The sequence below is a fragment of the Ochlerotatus camptorhynchus genome, unplaced genomic scaffold, assembly GCF_037179485.1.
Source record: "Ochlerotatus camptorhynchus isolate MF236.1 unplaced genomic scaffold, CSIRO-AGI_Acam_v1.1 ptg000064l, whole genome shotgun sequence".
Taxonomy (NCBI): Eukaryota; Metazoa; Arthropoda; class Insecta; order Diptera; family Culicidae; genus Ochlerotatus; species Ochlerotatus camptorhynchus.
In genome coordinates, this window is record NW_027040554.1 from 1,175,707 (window position 1) to 1,201,370 (window position 25,664).

Here is a 25,664-nt window from a genome sequence, read left to right on the forward strand (position 1 = left end):
TCGTCCCACAACAAACTATGCAAGTTTTCAAAGAACGTTGAAGAGCTCAGTTGAATGCAAGCGTGAAGTTCCGGTTGGGATATAATAGTCGAGAAGAAGAGCATGTCATCCTTCCAACACCATATGGAAACACGCTCCGCTAAACCACCCCGGGTCTGACAGTTTATCGCGATCGTAAAAAGTAACAAAATTAGAATTCGAATAAATTGTTAGCGTAAAATAATAATTTTCCGTTTTATCACCTTCACCTTGTACTCACACGACGAGTTACTGAACTCGAACCCGATCCCGATGGATCGGTCAAAAGTGTATCCGCCGTACATCTCCCATGCCTTCACGCCCAATACCGAGCTGGCCAAGACGCAAACGATGTGAGTTTTTTTTTTTTTTTCATTCTGATTCCGATCGCGCGTCGTCGTTTTATGATTCTTCTTTTAATATGATAATTGCAGTATAGTGTGATGTTTCCAGTCCCTCTCACTCTTACTGATGGACGCAGCATTAGACTCCGGGTGTCATGGCTTGTTGTTGTGTTCTTTTCGAATGGATTAGGGCTTTCTCTCTCTCTGGTTCTAATATGGGTTGAGACATTCTGTTTTCTCGCACCTTGCCTTGAATCTCCAGCAAAGGTGAGAGTTTATATCGATGGAGTGAACGAGTGTCGAAGCCCTTTGTCCCCTTCCTTGGGCCTGGGTCTGGGTGAAGGGAGCCCACTAATTCTCATCATTAGGCCCGTGTAATGAGCTTATGAATATTTGTGGCCGTGATGTTTGGAATATTTTATTTGTTTTCTCCATCCCACGGCGTTTTTTTTTTATATTTCGGTGGGTAATTGAAGATTAATTCTGGGATTTCGATTCTGGAGGTTTACGTTCTCGTGTGATGTGAGTCGCCGGTTTGACTGGCACTATCGGGAAACTTGATCTGGATGACCAGTGGGGGACCGTGGAATAAATGGATTTTTAAACAGTTGAGAAATTGAAACAAAGAGATGAGTCAGACCCCCGATCAAGTGCGGATGATAGTGCATGTTGTGATGGGAAGAGTTTATGGGGTCGTTTTATGGTTTTGCATTTCGAACCTCCAAGCACTCAATTGACAAAAAAATCTGCGCTTTAAATTACAGTACAATCTCGATGTTGGCAACGTTGCTTTAGTTTATTTATTTTAAACTACACAACTCTAATAACTTTTAACGTCATATCATATAGATTCATTTCTATGAGCTACCATCAACAACCTGCGGTAAAATGTGTGACAGCAAATTGACAAAGTGTAAAAAATTATTACTCAGCAATTTACTGATTTATGAAATTTCAAACATTGTCAGTTTGCTGTTACACATTTTACCGGAGGCAGCGTATTCGGAGTGTTAACTATTCTTGGTCATTTAAGATGAACTTGAATTTCTATGATCAGGATTTTTCGCAACAGAATTTGATCAAAATTTTCTGAAATTTTGCGATTTCCATATGGTGCACTTAATTTTGTTTCTATTTCTATTTATTTTATTTATCTGGTTGATTTCCTTCAAATTTACAAATTTAACATGAGATATTAACAACTCACAATGGCAAGCAATTATTCAAATATGTAATAAATTTTCCCTCACTTTCGTGAATCTCTCTTACATGAAGAAGCAAAGAATGGTTGCGTACTCGGAAAAAAATCCGTTCCCGAAAACGGGAACGGACCATGAACTAAAAATCACGGCCAACTATCAAGATCAAAATTTTCTCAAATATACACCGTGAACTATGGTTCACGGCTGTGGTTCACGAATATGGGAACTCTTTTTTTCCCGTGTACGACAAAGTCACGAGTAACTACGCTTACAGCTTCCATCTGCATCATCGCACTCCACCTACAGAGTAACGTTTGAATTTCAACCGTCTTGGAGAGCACTCAATCTGCGCTGTTATGGTGCTTCACCGGCGGCTCCTCTGTCTCTAAGCTCATAGAACTACGATGATGCAAGCTAAAACAATAAACACATTACCGTCAACAATTCAATTTAGCAGACATAGTGTTAGTTTGTTTGCCAGATCTACTGCACGCCGAAGCCATTCATCAAAAGGATTGGTTGCAAGCAACTTCATTTTACAACCCTCGGCAGGAGAACGTATGTGCCATACTCAGCTGCGCAACTGTGCTGTGTGCATTTACCGACTCAATCTTGCACTCCCACACACCGACCGAAGCTTAATTGCTTCCAGAAGGCAATCAACAACTTTATGAAACAAAAACGGTTCCCCTTTCGAAATTGTTGTCTCTGCAGGCAATTTTCTTCTCCTGCAGTTACGCAACAACTTTGATGTAACACAAACACAAACCATCCTAAACATCCTGTACAATTTGATGACTAAATCGGTTCAAATCGGTAACCTGCCGAATTGAACGGGTTCCCAACAGCCAACCACCGAGCGAAACCGTGGTGACTGGAAATATGCAAATAATTTAATTATTGCAGAAGCACAAATTCCTCGACCACACTTTCGCTTGAAAGGAACGGAATGGTGCACAGGTCCCCAGCACGGAGCCTCTGGTCTGTCTGCGATTGTCTGTGGACAGGAAAACTTCACTTATCCACCTCCCTTTCGTTCCCCAGCACTCTGCGCTCCGATGTATGCAGCGCGCGAAAGATAATTTACATAACAATCAAAAAACGCGAAAAGATAAGTGTACACTTCCACTCTGCTGGTGACTGGGGCTGTATGTAGAGTTGTCCCAGCCAACCAGCCAGCCCCAGTTACAACTTCGTGAATGCAACCGCTCCAGTTTTGTCCCAGTGCACGGTGAGTGGATCTTGTTCAAGAGGATTTTATATTGGAGGAATATATACAGCGAGTAGTTAATTTTTTCATGTTTTGTACTCTATATTCTGGTGTACGTTTATTTAGTCAACTCTACGCAACTCGATGTCGACTAACTCGATATCGAGTTATAGGAGTATAATAAAAATGAACGTCATGGCTACTTTAAATATGATTTCCTATGTGATTGTTGTTCTATTACTCGATAGTCGCTTCAATATCGAGTTGTATGAACCTGCTCACGGGAATTTTACGGTAGCATGTAAGTAAACCAATTTCAAGATCCATAAATATTTACATTTACAATTGTGATTTTTTAAGTGATTCTGAAGATTGTAAAATTTTCGAAATGGATCATTGTGTAAGAACTAAAATATTGTATTTGGAATAGTTGGACCATTTTTTAATGAGTGAGTTATTAATTTTAATCATGGCATGATTTCTGGTACCGTAAAACGGGGTATCTTTGATAATGCGGGTAACTTTTTTTTTTATTGGGTATTAAGCTGGAGCTGCGTGACAGCTTACTTTTCAAGACTTGACCCATTTGAATAAATTTTACTTCTATCTTTGACAATACAGCAGAAGGACTAGCCTATGTTGACCGCTTGAACACTGGATTCCGTATGTATTGTTTCAAGATAGGGTTTTTGATCTAATTTCCGTCCTACTAAGCACAACCCGCACTTTACCTCTCTTTTCTGAACGGGTTTGAACAAAAAATGGAATATTTCTATCAAAGATGACTTCTAAATTTATTCACCTTTCCATTCGTACCGTTGGATTTGATAAAGAGTGACAGATATTGTTTGAAATCTAACACTGCTTCTTGATTCTAAATTCGTCTTACGAGTTTCAATTCCGTCCTAACGCATTGAAACGCCATTAGATTTTCTTCGTCCTACGGATAATCGTAGAAAAAGGGGATTCGCTAGGAGTGCTTCTTTTGTTTTGAGAACAATGAGCGTAAATATTCATACAATGCGCTCTAATAGGATTTATGTTGTAGCTAATGAACTAACGCATCGGAACAAACCTATTTTTGATTTGTGCACGGTGAAATCATTGTTATTGTTGATCTTTTCTGGTCGATAGAACGGAAATGGGCGATTACGACGAAGTAGTGCTCTACCCTAGTCAGGCATGGAAAATCATTTAAATTCATTTCGTGCATTCATTTACATTCATTTGCCCCTAACTTTTTTCATCAACAGAATTCCGCAAAATGATGTACAGAGTTTTTGTAGGTTTTGTTAGTAGCTACAACTTTTGTCCATAACTCAAATCCGTATATGTTATGCATGACGAACCAGAGCGAACAGAACCCACTACTGTTTTTCAGTGAATGTATTTTACATTCACTGAAAAACAGGAACATGATCTGCCCGCGCTAATCGTGATGCATAAGAGATACAGATTTGAGTTATGGACAAAAGTTGTAGCTAATAACAAAACCTACTAAAGCTCTTTACATCATTTTGTGGAATGCTGTTGATGAAAAAAGTTAGAGGCAAATGAATGTAAATGAATGCATGAAATGAATGTAAATGATTTTCCATGCCTGACCCTAGTTATAGAAGAAATGCTGTGTCGTGTGCGCGTAGATACATCCGCGTAGTAAACCGATTGAATAAGTAAATCCGTTTCGACCGAAATATCTAAATTATGTATGTTACGAAAACCGCGCGAATTCCGAAAGCCGTGCGAGACAACCGAAGCGAGAAAAAAGGCTTATTATCATTTAAAGAGTGCCACCAAAATAAATCTGATGGCCTATGTTGGCAAGTTGATTAATTCTGGTTTCCTACCTATATATTCTACTTATTTACTACTGAGCTTTGTATCAAATTAGTTAATTTAAAGAACGTATCAATCATTTCAAGATTTCGTGACCGCACCGAACAAATACTATACCACATAAGCTCAAAAGCGTTTGACAAGCTCTACCGAATTGCGTATCACTTCTGCGTAAGCTCCGTAGACGTAGGCGCGTTGAATCCGACATTCGGCAAAGGTTTAACCTGTACAAACACCGCTTAAGGAACGACCTCGAGTCAGTAAAACCGTTTAGAGCTAAACATCTAAATTACGTAAGATACGAAAATCGCGCAAATTGTGAACGTCACGTGAGACAACCGTAGAGAAAAAACAGCTTATTATCACTCAAAGAGTGCCACCAAAATAAATGTGATAGCCTATGTTGACAAGTTGATTAATTTTGGTTTCCTCCCTAGATATTCTCAGATTTTGCTTTTGAGGTTTGTTTCAATTAAGCCATTTTACCGCACGTATTAATCATTTCAAAATTTCGCGACCGTATCGAACAAATTCTAAGCAACATAAGCTCAAAAAACTTTTGGTAAGCTCTACCGAATTGCGAATCACTTCTAAGTAAGCTCCGTAGACGTAGGCGCGTTGATTCCGACAGCCGTGAAAAGTTAAACATGCATCAATACCACATAAAGAAATATCGATTTTACAGTCACGTAGGGTTTAATCTGCATAATGTTATTGGTCTGCTTGCGTTTTCTTATTAAAGTTCAAGACTAAAGAAAAGAATTTTCTTATTTAAGTTCGTTTGATGATTATGATATCTCATTAGTCTAATTTTATAAATAATTGAAATCTCTAATTCACCTAATCAATCATAACCCATACTTTATTAAGTACCTGCACTTGTGCTTGTAATCTAATATTTAACGTGTTTCAAGTACTTTTGATTTTGACCTATACTTATTTATGATATCTTAGTTCGACACAGGTAACACCTTCATGTGACTAAAATGCTTCATTTTGAAATTAGTTTCCTAACTGATTTTTAAATTATATAGGGTATATGCTCCAACTATACTCACACGCTTCCACTATGTCGCACCACAACAATACGTATGGGTATGTCACAATAGAAGCACGACACAGTGGAAATCCCAAGCCATAGTTCAAACACTTATCCCAAATCAAAATGAAGCACATATAAGATTAGTTACAATACCATGTACAAAAATGATGTTTAACATTGTTCCCTGAGTACCTCAATGAAAACAACAATGAAAGCTTGTCACGCAAATAGAAGGAGCAATGGTGGGCACTTTCTGAAATATTTCAATAGTATAATTCCCTTGCAAACCCAAATAAATCTATCTGCGTAAAAATATATAAAATAAGTGATTTGCGGCAAAACCAGCCAGTATCACACCCAACGTCAGTGCCTATACGTAAGAGTACTACGACGCGGCTCTCAATCAAAGGAGTAACAAGTGTGATACTATCACTGCTACATTAGATCTTTGGTTCTCTCATGCAGTGGTTTATCAGAGAGGGGAAGCTTAGCAATCCCCATTGCCTGCCCATGACGCCATTCTATCGCGGCATGAGCCAGCAACGCTGACCATAAACCTACCGTCTCCAACACTCCATTATAAAGCATGAAATTAAGCCCGCCCACCAACAGCAAGGTGCAAAAACTAGCCAAGGGGAGGGATAATGCGGGTTACTTTGATAGTATAATATAAAGAATAAATTTACTCGCTGTGCTTTTTCCAAATCATTGGTTCCATATTCTAGTTTAGGGTATTTCCGTTGATATGGTATATAAGTTTTATGTAGTATGTGTTACATATTTTACAAAAATATTAGAAAACCATTTTCGTGTTTTTCGCCTGTTTGAAAAAGCACTCAAACCATCACTTATAAAATGTATTTCCGATGCAGCCATCACAAATTCAATGTTGTATTCTTATTGCTTATGAAGTTTTCTGATTTCATACTCATTCAAAGTTTCATATTTAAAGAACTAAATTGTTTTAGTTTTACTCATTTTTTTTCTGCATTCATCGAGCATTATCAAAGTAACCCCAAATCAAAATACTGAAGTTCGATCACAAAACTAAAAAAATAGTGCAAATGCTTTAATTTTCGTTCAACATATTACTAACGAATAAACTCTTGAATCCTCAGTACTTGTTTTAAAAATATAAAATTTGAAAAACAGTCATTGCTGTAAAAAAAATATTTAGAATATGCCCAAGGCTGAAAGCCTCCCTAATAAAGATAAATTAATTAATTTATTTAGAATATGCTTTACAATACTATCAATGTTACCCCGTTTTACAGTACTTAAAATAAAGCATTTGCTGGCCACTTTCGCTAGAATTTTGAAAGAATCGATTTAAAAGTATCAGAATCCCCTTTAAGAATCAATTTCAGCTTGAGGACCAGTTTAAGGTTTATCCCCGGAACGACCATTTTGGAGCAGGTTCCCGTAGGACCTCTAGTGGCCATAGAAGTGTTTGGGAAGAAAACCCCTACAATATGGGTACCAAAATTCATGAATTTACAGCACTGTTTATCATAATTTTGTGGCCATTCTACGAGAATTGTCCCCGAAACGGCCATTCCGGAGCAAGTTCCCATAGGGCCTCTAGTGGCCATAGAAGTGTTTGTGAAGAAATCCCTTTAATATGAGTATCAAAATTCATGACTTTATCATAATTTTGTGATCATCCGATGGAATGTCTCCAAAACGTCCATTCCGGAGCAGCATCCCGTAGGACCTCTTGAGGCCATAGAAGTGTTGTGAAGAAACCCCTTCAATATGAGTATCAAAATTCATGAATTTACAGCAGGATATCACAACTATGTGCGTGCTTTAAACGTCACTAATCTGTATGGGAAACTTCTTCCGATATTCAGATGACGAAAGAATGGCATGGGAAACAGTCTCCTGTTGTAAATTCATTAATTTTGATACCCATATTGTAGGGGTTTCTTCCCAAACACTTCTATGGCCACTAGAGACCCTAAGGGAATCTGCTCCGGAATGGCCGTTGCGGGGACAAACTTCAAGTGAGCTGAAATTGTACCGAGTACCCTGTCGATCACATAACGGTTAACTGTCCATTGTAGTGTGCAATTACATACATACATTCTTAGATTCTTGAGAAAATTGACATGTTAAAGTATTTTTCTATCTCATCATGAAAAAAAAAATGGACCCTCGGCAAAACCGAAAGGACGATCTTTTGTGGTTTTTTAAGTCTAACTTTTTGCCATGATGACATACAAAAAAAATTTCACGTGTTGTTTTAGATTTTTGATATTTTTAAAAATATTTTTATTAAAATTCAAACGTATTTTTTCCGAAGCCATGAACTTCCCCTTAATCATGTCATTAGCAGGATTTCTGGTGCTTTTAATTAATGATTTATCAACAAGGTTTTGTCTTGGAATAGGAGTTGAGGCCCTTCTTCGTGGCACTCACGATATGTCAAAACGACAAGTTTAATACTTTAAGGACATTTGTCATAGAGTTGGTTGGAAATGCTATCTAACATGAAGCTTTAGTGTGATAATGTATTAGCTATATAATGGTATTAGAAGAGGGTAGGTAGATAGTTCCGTTAGAGTACGGCAGTATGAAAATTGAATAGAAGTTGAAAATGAGCGAAGGGTCATTAATGCGACAATGTAAGTCAAACGCACACTCTTTGCCGAGGAGATTTGAAGTATGTCTTCAAATCTATAGCCAAAAAAGTGTGCTTCCACCTTTGCTCATATACTGTCCTCGGCTATGGAATAGTTCTACCTATCCTCTTCTAAGACCATTATCTAGCTAATAAATTATCACACTAAAGCTTCATGTTAGAAAGCATTTCCAACCACCTCTGAAAATCAGAATTCGGCCAAATGGCATTTGGTAAGACGAAATATTATATTATTATATTATTTCCTGATATTAAAAACGGGATATTTTAAAAAACATCATTTTAATTTAAATACTTTGAATACGGTAATAATTTAAATTTATATACTCTAAGCGGTATTGAAAGTAAGTAACAAATAATTAACGATTATTTATGTATTTTTTCCTTTGATCTTATTTTCCATACTGAGCACCAAAGCTACTGACACCAGGGAGGCAGCTCCCACACCTGGGCCCTACCTATCGACCAATGAAGTCATGAACCGGGGACCAACGGCTTTACTTCTCTTCCGAGGGAAGGCGTGATCAGATATGTTATGCCTCAAAACATCCCGGCGACGCCGACTGGGATTGAACCCAGGCCTGCTGGGGTGAGAAGCAATCACGCTTACGACTACACCGGTGCCGCTGTTTATACGATTGGTTTGAATCTAATACAATCTAATACAAACACAGACAGGAGGAAAAACCATCCAGGAAAATATCTAGGTTAGATAACGCTCAATCTTTTTCATTGTAAGTATTGATGATTAGATGCCAGGTCACTAGGCTGAATGCCGGTAGGCAATGTTCTGACTTAAGAACAGTCAGTTAAACAGATTGGTGTAGGAAAAAGAATGATCAGCTTTTGAAGAAGGAATATAATGTGAAAGCATATTTTGTTCACAGTGTTAGATACGAAAGAATGCTCATATTGAAAAAACGATACAAAGTTCGGTCAATTAAATAATTTGGAACTTATTTCATAATATACAGTGGAAAAGTAATCCTTTTAAATTTGGCAATCGCACTTTCATGCCAAACACTGTTGAATGTATTTTATATGTCTAGAAGATTAACTATAGTTGAGCAGCCTTCAGATTTGTTTGAACGAATTAAATTGGTAACTCTTAAGAGTTGATGAGTAGTTGAATGCCCACGGTGAATCCAAACTAATAATCTGCAAAAATCGAGTTATTATTGATGCGGACCATCATTCTATTCAAAATTACTTATTCCAACGTTTACTTGTTGAAGAAAGCAAACTTATTGGACGGTAGCTAAAAGCTTCAGCCGGATTTTTATCCGGCTTTAAAATTGGAACAACTTTTGCATTTATCAGGAAATCATGCCAATTGGAAACATCTGTTAAATAATTTCACCAAGAAAGGCAAGGTACTCTCTGGGAGTTTTTTATGAGGATATTTATAATTCCATCATCACCTGGAGCTTTCATATTTTGAAATTTTTTACTTAATCTTAATTCGTCATGGAGCATATGGCTAGCTTTTCTAAAGTCTTAAAGCCATTTAGTTCACTAGACTTGAAGTGAACTAAATTAAAATCATAAGAAATGTTGTTGCGTGAATCGCCAGGACGGGATTACATTTTCATTTGGATTTGTTTGACTGGCTCAACTCCAAGTAATTTTGTCAAGAAGAAGATGCTTCAGCCAATACATAGCATTCACCCCTAAGGCCAATTTGAAGTGATAACTTGAATTTAACGATGTTCAAATGTTCCGTGTGAAGAGCGAAAGTGGTTATCACAATAGGAGGGACCTTTTCCTACTTGGAATTAAGCCGGGAAAATCTACTGAAATTTTGCCTGGATGATGAATCATTCTCATCATCCGTTAGCATATCAAATTGATTTCTCAAATCAATTTCTTCAGAGGGGGATCAAGAGATTTCCCTTTTTTTGCGCATAAGCGCCATGGTGGCAGTAAAACTTTCATCCAAATCGAGTTCCAAACAGACTACTGTAAGAATCTGAAAGATTGAAGAGGAATTTTCCAAAACGATATCCTGCTAGGGATTACCTCGGGTAGGTTTCAAACAAGGTTAAAAGAGGAATAAGAGTCGAACAAGATATAAAATTTGTAGGTAATATTGAGCACTGCGAAGTGCAGTTTAAGTTTTGTGTAGCTATAGGTAGAATTAACACTTCCTTCAGCAAAAAGCAAATAGATCCGCACGGCAAAAGAGCACGATGTGGACTTGATTTATTTCCCCTTTCTTATAGCTCAATTGGTAATTGGTGATTTTGAACTGCACTACAGAAAGATTAAATAATATTGCAATAAAAAGTAAAATTTTCTTCACTTATCCGAAGAAAATTGCTTGTTTATGAGGAAAACCAGGACCAAAATATTACTCATTCCCGGAGTATAATAACAGACTAATTGAAATAGGGGAATTTACGTATTCTCGTCAATCTAAGCAGCGTCCGAACATGTATTAGCGGTTTCTCAACGTTACACACATACATGACAGGTTTGTTTGTTGACATTTATCTGCTGCTTGCTGTTCTACCAATTCCAATCGACAGAATTGATCAAAACGGGTTGAACATGTTTTTACAACGCTCCAAACTTCTCAGGTGAGTGTGACTATTGTCGGCAGTCTCTTTTTCTTCGGCACCCTTTCCATTTGAACTGCGTGTTAACCAGCTGTTCTATTATCGGCAACTCGAAATCAGCCGTATTTTGTAGTGTGTATATTGATGAATCTACGTTAAGGTCGACCAGCAGATGGAAATGATGATAAAATGAAAATGACGTTTTGCTACCTGTCGAATCGTATGGAATATTTTTTAGTACATCATCACTTTTGTGGTTTTGGATTTAGAACCTAGGTGTCGCATGCACTGGTGCAGTTTCGCGTAGATTCATCAATTTCATTTAAAGAAAAATATGGCAGAACAGGATTGCACAGTCGTAAAAATGTAATCAGATTGAAGCTGAAAAGGTAAGAAATCGGCTTAATACATTCAGCGAAGAGTTTTGATGGGGAAATACAGTGAAATTAACGTTTCAATTTCGGTTGCCGAAAACAGTCAATGGGTGCCGAAGCCATAATTTACCCTATCTCGCAAATTTCCTTTGATTCTAGAAGGATAGGAAAATCACTAAATAACCCTAGCTCTTACAAATTTGAGATACTCCCATTGACCGTAGCTTTAAAAAATGTAATTTTTGTTCAGATTTGTCTGTATTTTGGGGTCAATATGACCCCAGGCAGTTTTTTCAATTTTGATTATTCATCAAAACGATTTTTTCTCTAATACTATTGCATGCTAAAGTCTTCTTGATATACCTACCTCTTAGTTGAGACATATTTCGAATTCTATTTAATACTCGTTTTGAAGGATTTTCGCAATGAACTCAGCCTTATTTAAGAGGTACAGACAATTAGCTGACACATAAAATCCTTCAACCAGATGATGGTCAATTTCCACATACCTGCCAATTCACCTGGGTGTAACTGAAATTAACAGTGTACCAACCGAAGCACGGCAAACGAGGGACAAAAAATAACTGCATCATTTACGCTCCGATAGCGCTCCTTGGCGACGACGTGGTGTTTTGAAATGCATAAATATGCGTTGGGGAGCACCGAATCGAGTGCACTTTTCGCAAGGGGACTTTCAATCGACTGATCCAGCCGTCCGTCGGCGGCACGGCACGGCACTGCTCCGCAGCACTATTCCATATCGCAAATATTTTGCAAATACCGTCACACGAACAAGTTAACCAACTCAAATTCCCGGCATTCTAGAAGATTGCTTAAATCCCCTAACTGTGTGAGAACTGCAGCAAATGCCCCCGGGACCGCGCTCTCTAGGTACTCACGTCCAAAAAGCTCTCCACGGGTGGTTTGCGGATCCTTGAACGAAAACAAACGAACCGAGCATAAATATTCGACCCAAACATAAATTCGCGCATACAAACAAATATGAAAACAACCAACCGAGATGCCGGGCAAATTTATTATCAACTACTTAAGAAAGCTCTGCCTGAGAAAGAACCGGAGATAAGTCTCGCTTTATTTATTGACATGACTTTTTAATGGTTAAATGGCTTTTTTGTATCATTCGTCCGCACTGCTGCCTGGTTCGATTTGACCGAGCCGAAGCTTTATCCCTTGATGTGTCCCTCCTCCCGAACCGGGTGCGTGAGTTGCGTTCTGAACTTCGTTTGCATTTTTATCAATTTTCGCGAGGAGACCTCAGGACCGAGCACGGAATGAGTTATTCTACTTGTTGTTTTTTTCTTTTCCGATCATCGCCAGATGAATTACTCATCTGCGAGGACTTTGAACCTATCAATCGGATTCTCAGGTAGCAATTCACTTTTGAATTTCGGTTCCTGCTTCCAGACAGATAGTCCCAAATTTGTAACTCGTGAATCATTGAGAGAGGATTAAGTCATTTGGAGAAGCGGTTGCTTTCTTGATTTAAAAGGTTGACAGGCTGGATCCGGCTGGAGCTTCCCATGAAGAGAGAAGAACAGGATTGATCCTCTTTCAATGCGTCCTCTCATTTTCGAAGCAAAACAGGAACGAACGTGCCCATGCTAAAAACAAAACGTGATCCAGCTTGCGAGTTCTGAAATAGGATAAACGCATGATTAGCGCGCGCGAGGTTAATGGGTTTGGCTGCTCGAGTTGGACAGGTAAACGGCCGTTCGTCGGTCGGTCGGTTGGTCGATCGTTGCGACAATCTGAAAGCGAGTGCGCAATCAGAAGTTGCACTGTAACAGGATTGTGACGCCCACGTGGAATCAGGGCGCTTTAAGAGATAGCGGTCTTCCCTAGTTTGGTTCCATAGGGAAGATTCCAGGCAACTTTGTAGTGAAGTTCAATTAAAGAATTGGAAACTAGTTCAGGTATCGATTAGGGGAATAGGAATGTAGAGAGGAATTTTACTTCTATGGGTCGAACTACTGTGCTGGTGAACTTAGAGGGTTTGGACTTCTTTTCTTGATCGTATGGTTAGGCTCAACTGGCTTAATTCTTCGGGCACCAAACCAAAACCAACTGTTTCAGTATTTTTGTAATAACTTCGGTAACTTTCAACGGATTTGTGATGTTTTTATGTTGACAACATTAATGACAATACGTTAGAAGCCTTTTTACCTCAATGTATTAAAGTCAATATTATTTGCTTCAATTTCCCCACACAAGAAACATGGATCAGCGACGTGTTTAGAGTCACTAGCGTGCACAGGAATCTTGTTAAGGAGGGGCAATTTTTTTTCTATGGTGCATTTAATCTGGGGATGCGGAGTACTCCAAAGTGCGTGGGAGATGGTGCTGTGATGGTGTAATAAAAAAAAAGCAAATATTGATTGGAGGAATTTCTTGCTCAAATTTTTCCAATCGCGATCAATAATTTATTCTTTTCGAAATTGTCTTGGAACTATCTGCAAAATGCACCAAAAATTATCTGCAGAATTTTCTTTGAACTCTCCCCAGAAATATTTTGGAACTGTCATATAAATTCAATATCCTTGAGGTTCTTCTCGGAATATTCTAGAACTTTTTTTCTCATAATACCTTGGAACTGAAATTCCCCGAAAGTTTCAGAAGAATTTCCTCTGCATATCTCCAGAAAGTCCTCCCAGAATTTTTTTTTCACTAAAAATTATTCGCAGGATTTTCATGGAATCATCCCCAGAAATCTTTTCTTTTAGAACTGTCATCAGAATTCAAAACCCTTGAGGTTCTGCTCGGAAATCAAGTTTAAGTTGTCCATCCATTCACCAAATCGTTGTAGTTTTTCTACCATAAATGTTCAATAAAGCTTGCCCCTCCATTCACCAAAACTGTGCAGTTTTTACATCAGGCCTTTCCATGCAGCAGATTGTTGCAAATCTTACACCAGAAATTGTCAACACAAACTTGCCACCAGAAAATTTCAATTGATCAGAAAGATGCAAATTTACCACCGTTAATGCTCAATAAAAATTGCTTCTCCAATCTTCTGATTGGTGTAGATTTCCTTTTTCCATTTTCCACCAGACATTTTCAATAAAGCTTGAATCTCCTATCATCAGAATGTTGCAGGTTTTCCACCAAATAAAGCTTGCCCCTATTTTTAGATTTTTCATCATAAATTTTCAGTAAAGCAGCTTCCCTCCAATCATCAGAATGGTGCTAATTTTAAACCAGAAATTATTATTAAAGTTTGTTTCTCTATTCAGCAGAAGGATGCAAATTTAAGACCAAAAATTTTCCGAAAAGCTTGCCCAGCCGTTCACCAGAACGGTGCAGATTTGCCACCTAAAATTTTCAATGTAGCTTAATTTTAAATAAAACTTGTGTCTTCATTTACCAGACCAGTGAAAGTTTCCACCAGAAATTTTCTGTTCATTTCATTTATCAGTGCGATGCTCATTTTGCACCCAAAATTTCCAATGAAGCATGCTCCTCCATTCACCAGAACGGTGCACCATAAATTGTCAGTGAAGTTTGTTTCACCATGCACCTTTGTGGTGCAATTTTCTTGCCTCTTCATGCACCATAATGCTGCAAATTTTCCTCCATAAACTTTCAATCATGCTTGCATTCATCAGAACGATGCAAATTATGCACCAGAAAAATGAATAAACCTTGCTTCTACATTCACCACAGTGTAGCGATTTTCAGTCAAATGTGCACCTCCAAATTTTTAGCGTGTTTCAATTTTTCCAATTTTCATTTTGATTAGTTCCTCCATGCACCACCTTGATGATATTTTTACACCATAAATACCATCACGAAGGTGAATCTTTTCAATTTTAAATTTACCCTCTTCTTTAAACCCTCCATGGACCACATTGAAAAAAAAAAATTACACCAGAAATTTTTTGTATGCACCACTGTGGTTTGACCAAAAAAATTAATTGAAGTTTGTCCCTTCATGCACCTTTGTGGTGCAATTTTCAGGGACAACCTCAAAGGAATGGACGCAATAAAAGGTTTTCAGTGCTCTTATTTTATGAAATGAAGTTATTTTACCTTCAAATCAAGTTATCAAGAAATCAAGTTATTTTATATCACAATTTTGTAAATGTGGAAAAAAAATCTTATTTATAACAGGAGGGGCAATTGCCATACCTTGCCCCACCCTGTGTACGTAGAGTTAAAGTTTACATTCGGGTCCAAACAAAAACGATTGGCACGCTATTCTGAATCTACCCAGTGACTGGGTAGATGGCATCCATTCTTGTATTCAGTAAGGAGTTGCCAAGATCTGGGTAAACTAGTTTTGTTCTAATGAGTAGAATCTACCCAGATTCTGGGTAAATAGTTCTCATCGAAATTTTTCCAACGTTTAAAATGGCGCAGGAATGAAAGGGAGATCGTTGCGCTGAACTATTCCACAGCCTCAGATACTAATGAGCAAAGGCGGGTGCACACTTTTTGCCTGTAGATTTGAAGACATACTTCAAATCTCCGCGTACATCGTACCGGCTAGGCAAAAGGTGTGCGTTTGACTTTGTACTGTCGCATTAATGGATCTTCGCTCATTTTCAACTTCTATTCAATTTTTATACTGCCATACTCTAACGGAACTATGCACCTACCCTCTTTTAAGATCATTCTCTAGCTAATAAATTATCACACAAAAGCGTCATGTTAGATAGCATTTCCAACCAACTCTGAAAATCGCAAACATTGCGTATGAAATAACATAAAAAAACACTTTGAGTGTATCAATAACAGGCTAGAGGAGCTAGTAGGGTGACTTTGATCGAGCTACTGCAGCGGTCATATCAATTAATTTCTATTAAAATAGGAAAAGTTTACCCTTTTCTCAAAGTTCAACATCTGAGTGACCGTTACCCAGTTTCTGTCACAGGTACGTTTACCCAGATTTTGGTAAATGCATGTTTACTCATGTTTGGGTAGGTTCAGTTTTGACCGATCTGGGTGGATTCTACCCACTTTTGGGTAGCTTTGAAGTAGAGTGTAGAAAATACTAGCTACACATTGAATTCGGATCATCGAAAGCGGTAAATTTTGCCGGGTTTTTTAACAGCTGAAAAACTTGGTAAAATTTCAAATGACCGTCAAAGGAAATCAATAAAATTTTTTTTTTTTTTCTTTGGTTTGTTTTTTCCGTCGATCTTGTTTTCCGTGCTGAGTACCAATGCTACCGACGTGCCAGGAAGGCAGCTCCCACACCTGGACCCTACCTATCGACCCATCAACTCATGAACCGGGGACCAACGGCTTCACTTCCCATCCGAAGGAAGGCGTGATCAGAGATGTTATGCCTCAGAACATCCCGGCGGTGCCGACTGGGATTGAACCCAGGCCTTCTGGGGTGAGAGGTAATCACGCTTACCGCTACACCACCAATCAATAAAATTGACAAATGTGATTTGTATCATTTAATGGGGTCAACTAGGTCCATGCATTTCCGGAATAAATTTCCAAATTTTTAAATTTTTCACTCATTTGTTAACTTTTACCGAATAGTTCCATAGTTCAAAAACTACCAAACAGTGGAGTCATGGTTTAGTAAATTTATATAGAAACCAATTTTCACCCAACATTTACTTATACTTGTTAATTTTAAATTAATGTTTAGGATTTTTAGAATAAATAGTGTTAAATAATGATCTATTCCAAGTCTATTCTTAAGTTCTCATATAAATTTAAAGCAATGTTGTTTACAGAATGATGTATGAACTAGGTGATTAATTATAGCATCCAATTTTATTTTTGATATAACTGAACTCCACTGTTTAGTTAGAACAATAATGTTTACCTAATGTTGCCCATTAGACTGATGCAACATTTGAAATTTTCGCTCCACAGTGTTCAAACGGTTTCAAATCGGGTCCTGATTAGCCTCTGAAAGCTTAAACTCCTTTGATAAGAAACTGACTTGGCACAAACCATTTGACGTCTAGCGGCGCCGGTGGTGTAGTGGTAAGTGTGATTACCTCTCACCCCAGCAGGCCTGGGTTCAATCCCAGTCGGCGCTGCCGGGATGTTCTTAAGCATAACATCTCTGATCACCGAAGTAAAACCATTGGTCCCCGGTTCATGAGTTGATGGGTCGATAGGTAGGGTCCAGGTGTGGGAGCTGCCTTCCTGGCGTCGGTAGCATTGGTGCTCAGCACGGAAAACAAGATCGACGGAAAACAAATCCAACGAAAAAAAAAACCATTTGAAGTAAATATGGAAATTACTAACGGGTGTTCAATAAAAAATGAGAATTATTTCAGTCGTAAAGATAGTAAAAAAAAAAAATCCAACGAAATCAGTATTTTTTATTAAAATCATAATATTAATTCTTCAAAAAAACGTCAATGAATTGGAGAAGGGGCCCTGGTCAGCCGTACGACGCAACTTAGTCGCGATGCTCTCACAAGAGCGCTGGACAGCACCGAAATCATTCTCATTTTTTATTTACAACTTTGCAGGAAATTGTTTTTCAGCCAAACGTCAAATTTAATAGTCATGCATAGATTCAGAGATTGATTAAGCAACTGTATTGTGGGCAACACTGTACTCTGCCGTGTGACGTAGTGGCCATGATTGTTGTCCTCTATTCTACGCGCCATAAACACCAATGTTGCCTGCTGAACAGTTGATTGACCATAATCATAATACATCAGTGACTTGAATCATTATTAATTTTTGTTCCTTACATTTGATCGCAAAGTGGTCTTTAACAACGTTGTAGCTGAGAAAATTTTCAATAAGCTTAGCTATCATTTTCTAAATTAGAGTGAACAGGTGAATTTTGAGATGATATGAACCGAAATTATGGTTTCTTCATTGCAATTCCCATATAAACTTCAAATGGCTTGTGCCAAGTCAATTTCTCACTAAATGAGTTCAAATTGTGGGAGGCTAATCAGGGCCCAATTTGGAACCGTTTGAGCACTGTGGAGCATAAATTTCAAATTTTGCATCAGTCTATTGCCCATTCATATAATGCCTAGTTTTATCATATTGATACACTACCGTATGCGCGATAATGTTTGCACCTTTGAGCAATGTCAAAATTAAAAACCCAAATTTATCCACCTATGGTGTGATCAGACCCTTCTTACTTATTCAAGTTTATTTATTTTATTGTCATTATCAGTGACCAAGCCCCCCACCCCCGTGTCATCCAGTGACGCTACGCCACTGCCTGGGGGTACCCGGAATATATCCGGGTGTAGTCTATTTGGTGAGGCTACCAATCACCTTATCATCGTATTTTAATGTGATTTAATGGGTTTTAATTCAATTCATATTCAAGCAACTTCCCCGGGGTACCCGGAACATGTCCAAGTGTGTCCAATGTGGTCTGGAACACTTAACATGACTTGCATTGATCTCATTTTTGAATTCTGTAGTAATTTGATGTGTCGCATGATGGTTTTGATACGTTTTCCGTTGAATCCAGCGTCAAGGCCCATATTCACCGGATCTTATTCCGGCCATATCTCCGGAACCGGTTCACCGATTCCAAAACCGTTCAATAGCGTTCAATGGGACCCCAAGACCTATCATTTGGCGCCAAGTTTGTCCAAATCGGTTGAGCGGTTGCTGAGAAACGTGAGCGCATTCATTTCGTTACATACACATACACATACACACATACACACATACACACATACACACATACACACATACACACACACAGACATGTTCCGATCTCGTCGAGCTGAGTCGAATGGTATATGACACTCGGCCCTCCGGGCCTCGGATCGATAGTTGGTTTTTCAAGTGATATCTATACCCTTCTTTGTAAAAAGGGTAAAAAGTTCTCAAAAAGTTCGTTCTCGAGTTTTTTTTTATTTATGCAAAGAGGGGATGTTTCTCAGAGACTTAAACTATGTTAATCATCGATCGAGTTTTCATTTGCTGCAATTACGCCCTCTACACGCTTCCGGAATGCACGGCAGGTTCTAATAATGTAGTCTGTATTCATTTCTCTCCAGGTACGGGTCAATGTTTGTCTGAGGCTTGCTGTACTCGGGTGGCGTTTAGAACAGGCCTTGGCCTTCATGACGCGCCATATTGAGTAATCCAGTGGATTAAGATCGGGGCTGGATGGCAGCCACACATCCTTCGCCCAGAACGGAAGATGTTCCTGCAACCACTTCTGAGTGCGGTTCAAGGTGTGGCACGGAGCCCCATCTTGTTGAAATACAACATTTGACTTCGGACCGTACTGTTCTTTGATCCACGGAAGAAAATACTTACTTAAAATCCCGATGTAGACCTCCGTGTTGACCTTGTCGCCTTCTGGAATGAACACCGGGTCCATTTTTGGCCATCGGAAGCAACCAATCCAAACACCATAACGCTAGCAGGATGCTTGGTTAGATACACGTTCTTGTGCTCGTAACTAATATACCGGTTGGTTCTGGAATTTGATACGGAATCGACGGTAAACATGCTCTCGTCGGTAAACAGGATTACCGGATTTTTTCGCTTAAGGAAGTTCAAGATTTTCTTGCATCGTTCGACTCGAAGCTCCCGGATGCGGTTGGTAATCATAGGAGTTTTTTTTCCGTGCCCTCGACTTCGCCCCGCAATCTTCCTTTACGATCTTCCGTGCCGTAAAGTCACTGATCCCGTGTTCCTTTGTCATTTTCCTTATTGAACGCACTGTATTCACCCGAATCTTCCTTTTGATAGCAGCGATAACCCTCGCAACCCGAGCTGACCTCGGACAAACTGTGGCCACCTTCGCGGATAGTTGTCCTTTCTTTTCTCGGTCTAAAACCCTTTTGACGGTCCACCGTGACACTCCCACGGCGATTGAAATGTTTTTTTTTGCGAGATTTGCGCATGGGACAAAACACGAATACGCTGCCACTTCGTCATGGTGCAACTGTCAAATTAAGTAAATCATTTTCTTTTATACACAGCCTACTACGGTATGAGCTATAGGTTACGTGCATGCAAAGAAAACCAAGGAATTGCATGCACAGGTGAAACGGGAACCTTATTTGTACGATGGTGTAAACATTATATAAACTGTAATAATGAACATAGGAAGTACAGTGAACGTGGGTTATTCTCCGTGAGCTGTAATTCCACGGACTTGTCATTCACATATCAAATCGGTATACCAAATGTTTTAACTGTTTGACAGGACACAGAACATGCACAGGACAACAGATCGCATGACATGTACTTCCCAATTGTTCGAATTTAATCAAATCGATTGCCGAGTGCGCAGAATTACTACACGTGTGGAATAACCCACGTTCACGGAACGCAGTTTCCCAATTATAAACTATCATGCTGATATTTTGGTAAACATTCATAAATGAAAATCATGCATATAATAATTATTTACGTTATGCGTATAGGTAAGTGAAACGTTGATAGTACTTATTTTATTTTAAAGTAAAAAAAATAACATGCCCTCCCCTTGGCTGTTGGTGGGCGGGCTTAATTTCATGCTAGTGGAGTGTTGGAGACGGTAGGTTTATGGTCGGCGTTGCTGGCTCATGCCGCGATAGAATGGCGTCATGGGCAGGCAATGGGGATTACTAGGCTTGCCCTCTCTGATAAACCACTGCATGAGAGAACCAAAGATCTAGTCTAGCAGTGATAGTATCACACTTGTTACTCCTTTAATTGAGAGCCGCGTCGTAGTACGCTAACGTATAGGCACTGACGTTGGGTGTGATACTGGCGGGTTTTGCCGCAAATCACGCTTATTTTATTTATTTTTTACGCAGATAGATTTATTTGGGTTTGTAAGGGAATTATACTATTGAAATATTTCAGAAAGTGCCCATCGGTGCTCCTTCTATTTGCGTGACAAGCTTTCATTGTTGTTTTCATTGAGGTATTACTCAGGGAACAATGTTAAACACCATTTTTTTACATGGTATTGTAACTAATCTAATATGTGCTTCATTTTGATTTGGGATAAGTGTTTGAACTATGGCTCGGGATTTCCACTGTGGTGTGCTTCTATTGTGACATACCCATATGTATTTTTGTGGTGCGACATAGTGGAAACGTGAGAGCGTAATTGGAACATATACCCTATATAATTTAAAAATCAGCTAGGAATCTATCTTCAAAATGAAGCATTTTAGTCACATGAAGGTGTTACCTGGGTCGAACTAAGATATAATAAATAGGTATAGGCTTAAATCACAAGTACTTGAAACACGTTTAATTTTAGATTACAAGCACAAGTGCAGGTACTTAATAAAGCATGGGTTATGATTGATAAGATGAATTAGAGCTTTTAATAATTTATTTAATTAGACTAATGAGATATCATAATCATCAAATGAACTTAAATAAGAAACTTCAGAAAGTCTAATGACATTAAGTAGATTAACAAAAGAATTAGGATGCAATTAACCTTTAAAGTTGTAGAATAAATCTTCTTATTTAGTCTTGAACTTTAAAAAGAAAACGCAGGTAGACCAATAGCATTAAGCAGATTTACAAGGAGAGAAATAGTTTAGGAAATTAGTAAAAGTAGAGGTATGTGACAATTAATAGCTTTTAAACTTTTGGAGGTATTTTATTCCCCTGAGTTTGTTGTACTCGATTACTATATTATTCTCTCAATACGCGAAATCTATTATATATGCGGTTAAAGCATTTGAGTTAACTTATTTCTTAATGTTCAAGTACTTACATTTGTAAACAGCAGTCAATGTTAATCTATGAACTAAACCATACATAAAATCGATCTTTCCTTATGTGGTATTGATGCATGTTTAACTTTTCGCGGCTGTCGGAATCAACGCGCCTACGTCTACGGAGCTTACGCAGAAGTGATTCGCAATGCGGTAGAGCTCACCAAAAGTTTTTTTGAGCTTCTGTAGTAAAGAATTTGTTCGGTGTGGTCGCGAAGTCTTGGATTGATTGATACGTTCTTTAAATTTACTAATTTGATACAAAGCTCAGTAGTAAATAAGTAGAATATCTAGGGAGAAAACCAAAATTAATCAACTTTCCAACATAGGCTATCACATTTATTTTGGTGGCACTCTTTAAGTGATAATAAGCTGTTTTTTCTCTACGGTTGTCTCGCGTGGCGTTCACAATTTGTGCGATTTTCGTATCTTACGTAACTTAGATGTTTAGCTTTAAACGGTTTAACTGACTCGAGGTCGTTCCTTAAGCGGTGTTGGTACAGGTTAAACCTTTGCCGACTGTCGGATTCAACGCGCCTACGTCTACGGAGCTTACGCAGAAGTGATACGCAATTCGGTAGAGCTTGTCAAACGCTTTTGAGCTTATGTAGTATAGAATTTGTTCGGTGCGGTCGCGAAATCTTGAAATGATTGATACGTTCTTTAAATTAACTAATTTGATACAAAGCTCAGTAGTAAATAAGTAGAATATCTAGGGAGGAAACCAAAACTAATCAACTTGCCAACATAGGCTATCACATTTATTTTGGTGGCACTCTTTAAATGATAATAAGCCTTTTTTCTCGCTTCGGTTGTCTCGCACGGCTTTCGGAATTCGCGCGGTTTTCGTAACTTACATAATTTAGATATTTCGTTCGAAACGGATTTACTTATTCAATCGGTTTACTACGCGGATGTATCTACGCGCACACGTCACAGCATTTTTCTATAACTATCTTGAAACAATACATACGGAATCCAGTGTTCAAGCGGCCAACATAGGCTAGTCCTTCTGCTGTATTGTCGAAGATAGAAGCAATATTTATTCAAATGGGTCAAGTCTTGAAAATTAAACTGTCACGCAGCTCCAGCTTGATACCCAATAAAAAAAAAAAAAAAAGTAAAAAAATATAACATGATTTTGTAAAAAATGTACATCCATATAAACGAAGCCTGGGTGATTGGTGACTGTGAAAATATACATTTTTTTTTGTTTAGTTTGAAATCGATTTTATATTACACACGAAGATTTAAACAAATGGCAACACTGCATGCCTCGCTGCATGCGCGAAGGTGCTCTGTGAGTCAGTCGATCTAAATGACACGTTCTCCCTCATCTTGGGTAGGGAAAGAATATTGACAAAATTTAATGAAAATCAGTTCAGTGCCAACATTTCAAAGGGGCGTAATTTCATTTGTAAAAAGTGGCTTTTGCCGTTGATTTCTAGCGAATAAAAGTTCACTCATAAAATAATGACACCAACAGGTAGAAGAATGTTTCCTCTACCAAGTAGCACTGTTATTTTGGAGGGATGAGCTTTAAGTTGTGAGAAATCGACGGCTAAAGCCATTGTTTACCAATGCAATTACGCCCCTTTGAAATGTTGGCACTGAACTGAACTGATGTTGGCACTGAGTTTTCCAACAATACTCGTCATCAATGCATCGTCATCAATATTACTTTTTCAATAATATTGTCAGTATGTCAATTTACTGTCATTATATTGACCCGTGTAACGAGCGCTTTAGTGTGTTGTTTTTAATGTTGTCAATATTTATGTATCGATAATATTGTAAGGTAAATTGACAATACGATGTTTGTCAATATATTGACATGTGCAATGGGCGATTTACGGCACTTCCAGTAATTCCTATGCGTAAAGGAGAATCTAAAGAACAGACCAATAGATTAACAAGATGCCTCAATATGGAAGAGCAACAGATTCTTTGGAAAAGACTAAAGACAGCTAAAAAAAACTACAGTTGACGTAGAACTACGCTCACATATGTTAAGTATTTTGAACGAACGTTATTTAAAATTCCCGATATTGTTATGACATCCGTGAATTTCTTCCGAAGCGTAATAATTGGTCAGTGTCCAGTTTCTGTTTAGTACTAATAAGATTCTTTTTCTGTTCATGTGTAATTATTCTTGTGTTAGAAAATATTCCAAACTAATAGCGAATTCGTTTATTATTCAGTTCCAACCAGGATCGGGTATCAAGATTGGGTCTGCTTGTTTTCTGACAAACGTCAGTTTGCTCGTTTGTTTTTAAAACCTAGCTCAGGTTGAGGTTCACACTGACAAAAAGTTCGGTGGCGCACTGGGTTGGAATTGGTGTTAACCCCGATAATAAACGAATTCGCTATAACTCTTTCTTTGAAAGGGCCGTTTTGATGGTTTGTGGCTCTGAAAAGAGCCGTTTTGACGTTGTTGTAAAAGGATACTGTGAACACCCAATTCAAAAGGGAAGAGTCCTACTGCCGCTACTGTGTCGTCGTGGCTATAAAATAAAGCAAATGATCAACCATATTCAAGAATTATTCAAAAACTTACAACGCGAATGAAGAAAAGAGACCTACTGCGTCAGAATCTGTCATGATTACCTGAGTTTTTACAAAAAAAAAAAAGTAAATATTTATGCTGTATGCAGCAAAGAATAGGCAGTCCTGCAGTTTTGTGTCAACCATATGATATGATCACCATAAATACTTCTTTTTACGGCTACTGCTGGACAAGGGTTGACCCGGTGGATGGAAAGGCAGCGAACTTCACTACGAGAAATGGGCACTCAGAGAGTCGGCCCAGTTGCTTCAGGATTAGAAGCTTGGTTGCTACCATTTTGCTGGTTCCAGGAATTTCATTCATGCCAAGTTTAGTAGAACTCCTAAACAATCTCTTTTGAAATTAGTTATTGGCCCTGAAAAGGGCTGTTTCAAATAGGGAAAATGAACGAAGCTTAACCTCCTAAACCATACAGGGTGCGTCCCTGACACTTCAGAGCGTACACTTGGCGTCTTCACAGTAGGTAACAGCGTCACGAATGACGTTTTCCAGCATAACCTTCAGCACATCAGACCGGAGATACGCATTATCACGACGAGCCTGACACAGTCTTAGAAATATCCTATAAGTAATCATGCAACACCTTACGGTGACGCTTGGTTCCTCCTTCGCCGAGTCCTTTGCCTCCCTTGTCACGTCCAGGCAATGTTTATGCTGTTTAAGCTGCTTTCGGGTACGGTTGGCAGGAAATGGATGCGAAAAACTTTCCATTTAACTCTAGAGAGCGAGCTCAATACATACTGACCTGCTTGACGGTCTAACAAAGAATAATGCTTATTTTAACCATAAATGCCTCTTTTATACCTACTCGAAGGCTAAATTATTCTTGTAAGTTGTTGCATTTTTGTTCTTTCATCGTTTACGATTGGTTGAACATAACAAAAGTATGTTATTAAATAGAGGAAAAAGTGGTTGAAATTTTTATTCAACGTGTTCGATTCATCGTATCTGCACCGTAACTAAGCACAATGGTTCGTACCAAGCAGACCGCTCGTAAGTCCACCGGAGGGAAGGCTCCTCCTGAAAACGCCCAGGACTTTCAAGACCGATCTGCGCTTCCAGAGCTCGGCCGTTGCAGGAATCCAGCGTAGCCATCTGGTCGGTCTGTTCGAAGATACCAACCTGTGCGCCATCCACGTCAAGCGTGTCACAATTATGCCAAAGGACATTCAGCTGGCTCGTCGTATTCGTGGTGAACGCTCTTAA

The 25,664-nt window shown here is 38.6% G+C and overlaps 1 protein-coding gene across 1 annotated transcript; it reads left to right on the forward strand.

Moving 5' to 3' along the window:
• The first annotated feature begins 291 nt into the window (after positions 1 to 291).
• On the forward strand, positions 292 to 25,664 carry LOC135696999 (uncharacterized). Its single transcript, XM_065216542.1, has 2 exons — positions 292 to 371; positions 25,445 to 25,664. The coding sequence occupies exons 1-2, from the start codon at positions 292 to 294 to the stop codon at positions 25,662 to 25,664; spliced, it is 300 nt and encodes a 99-aa protein (XP_065072614.1).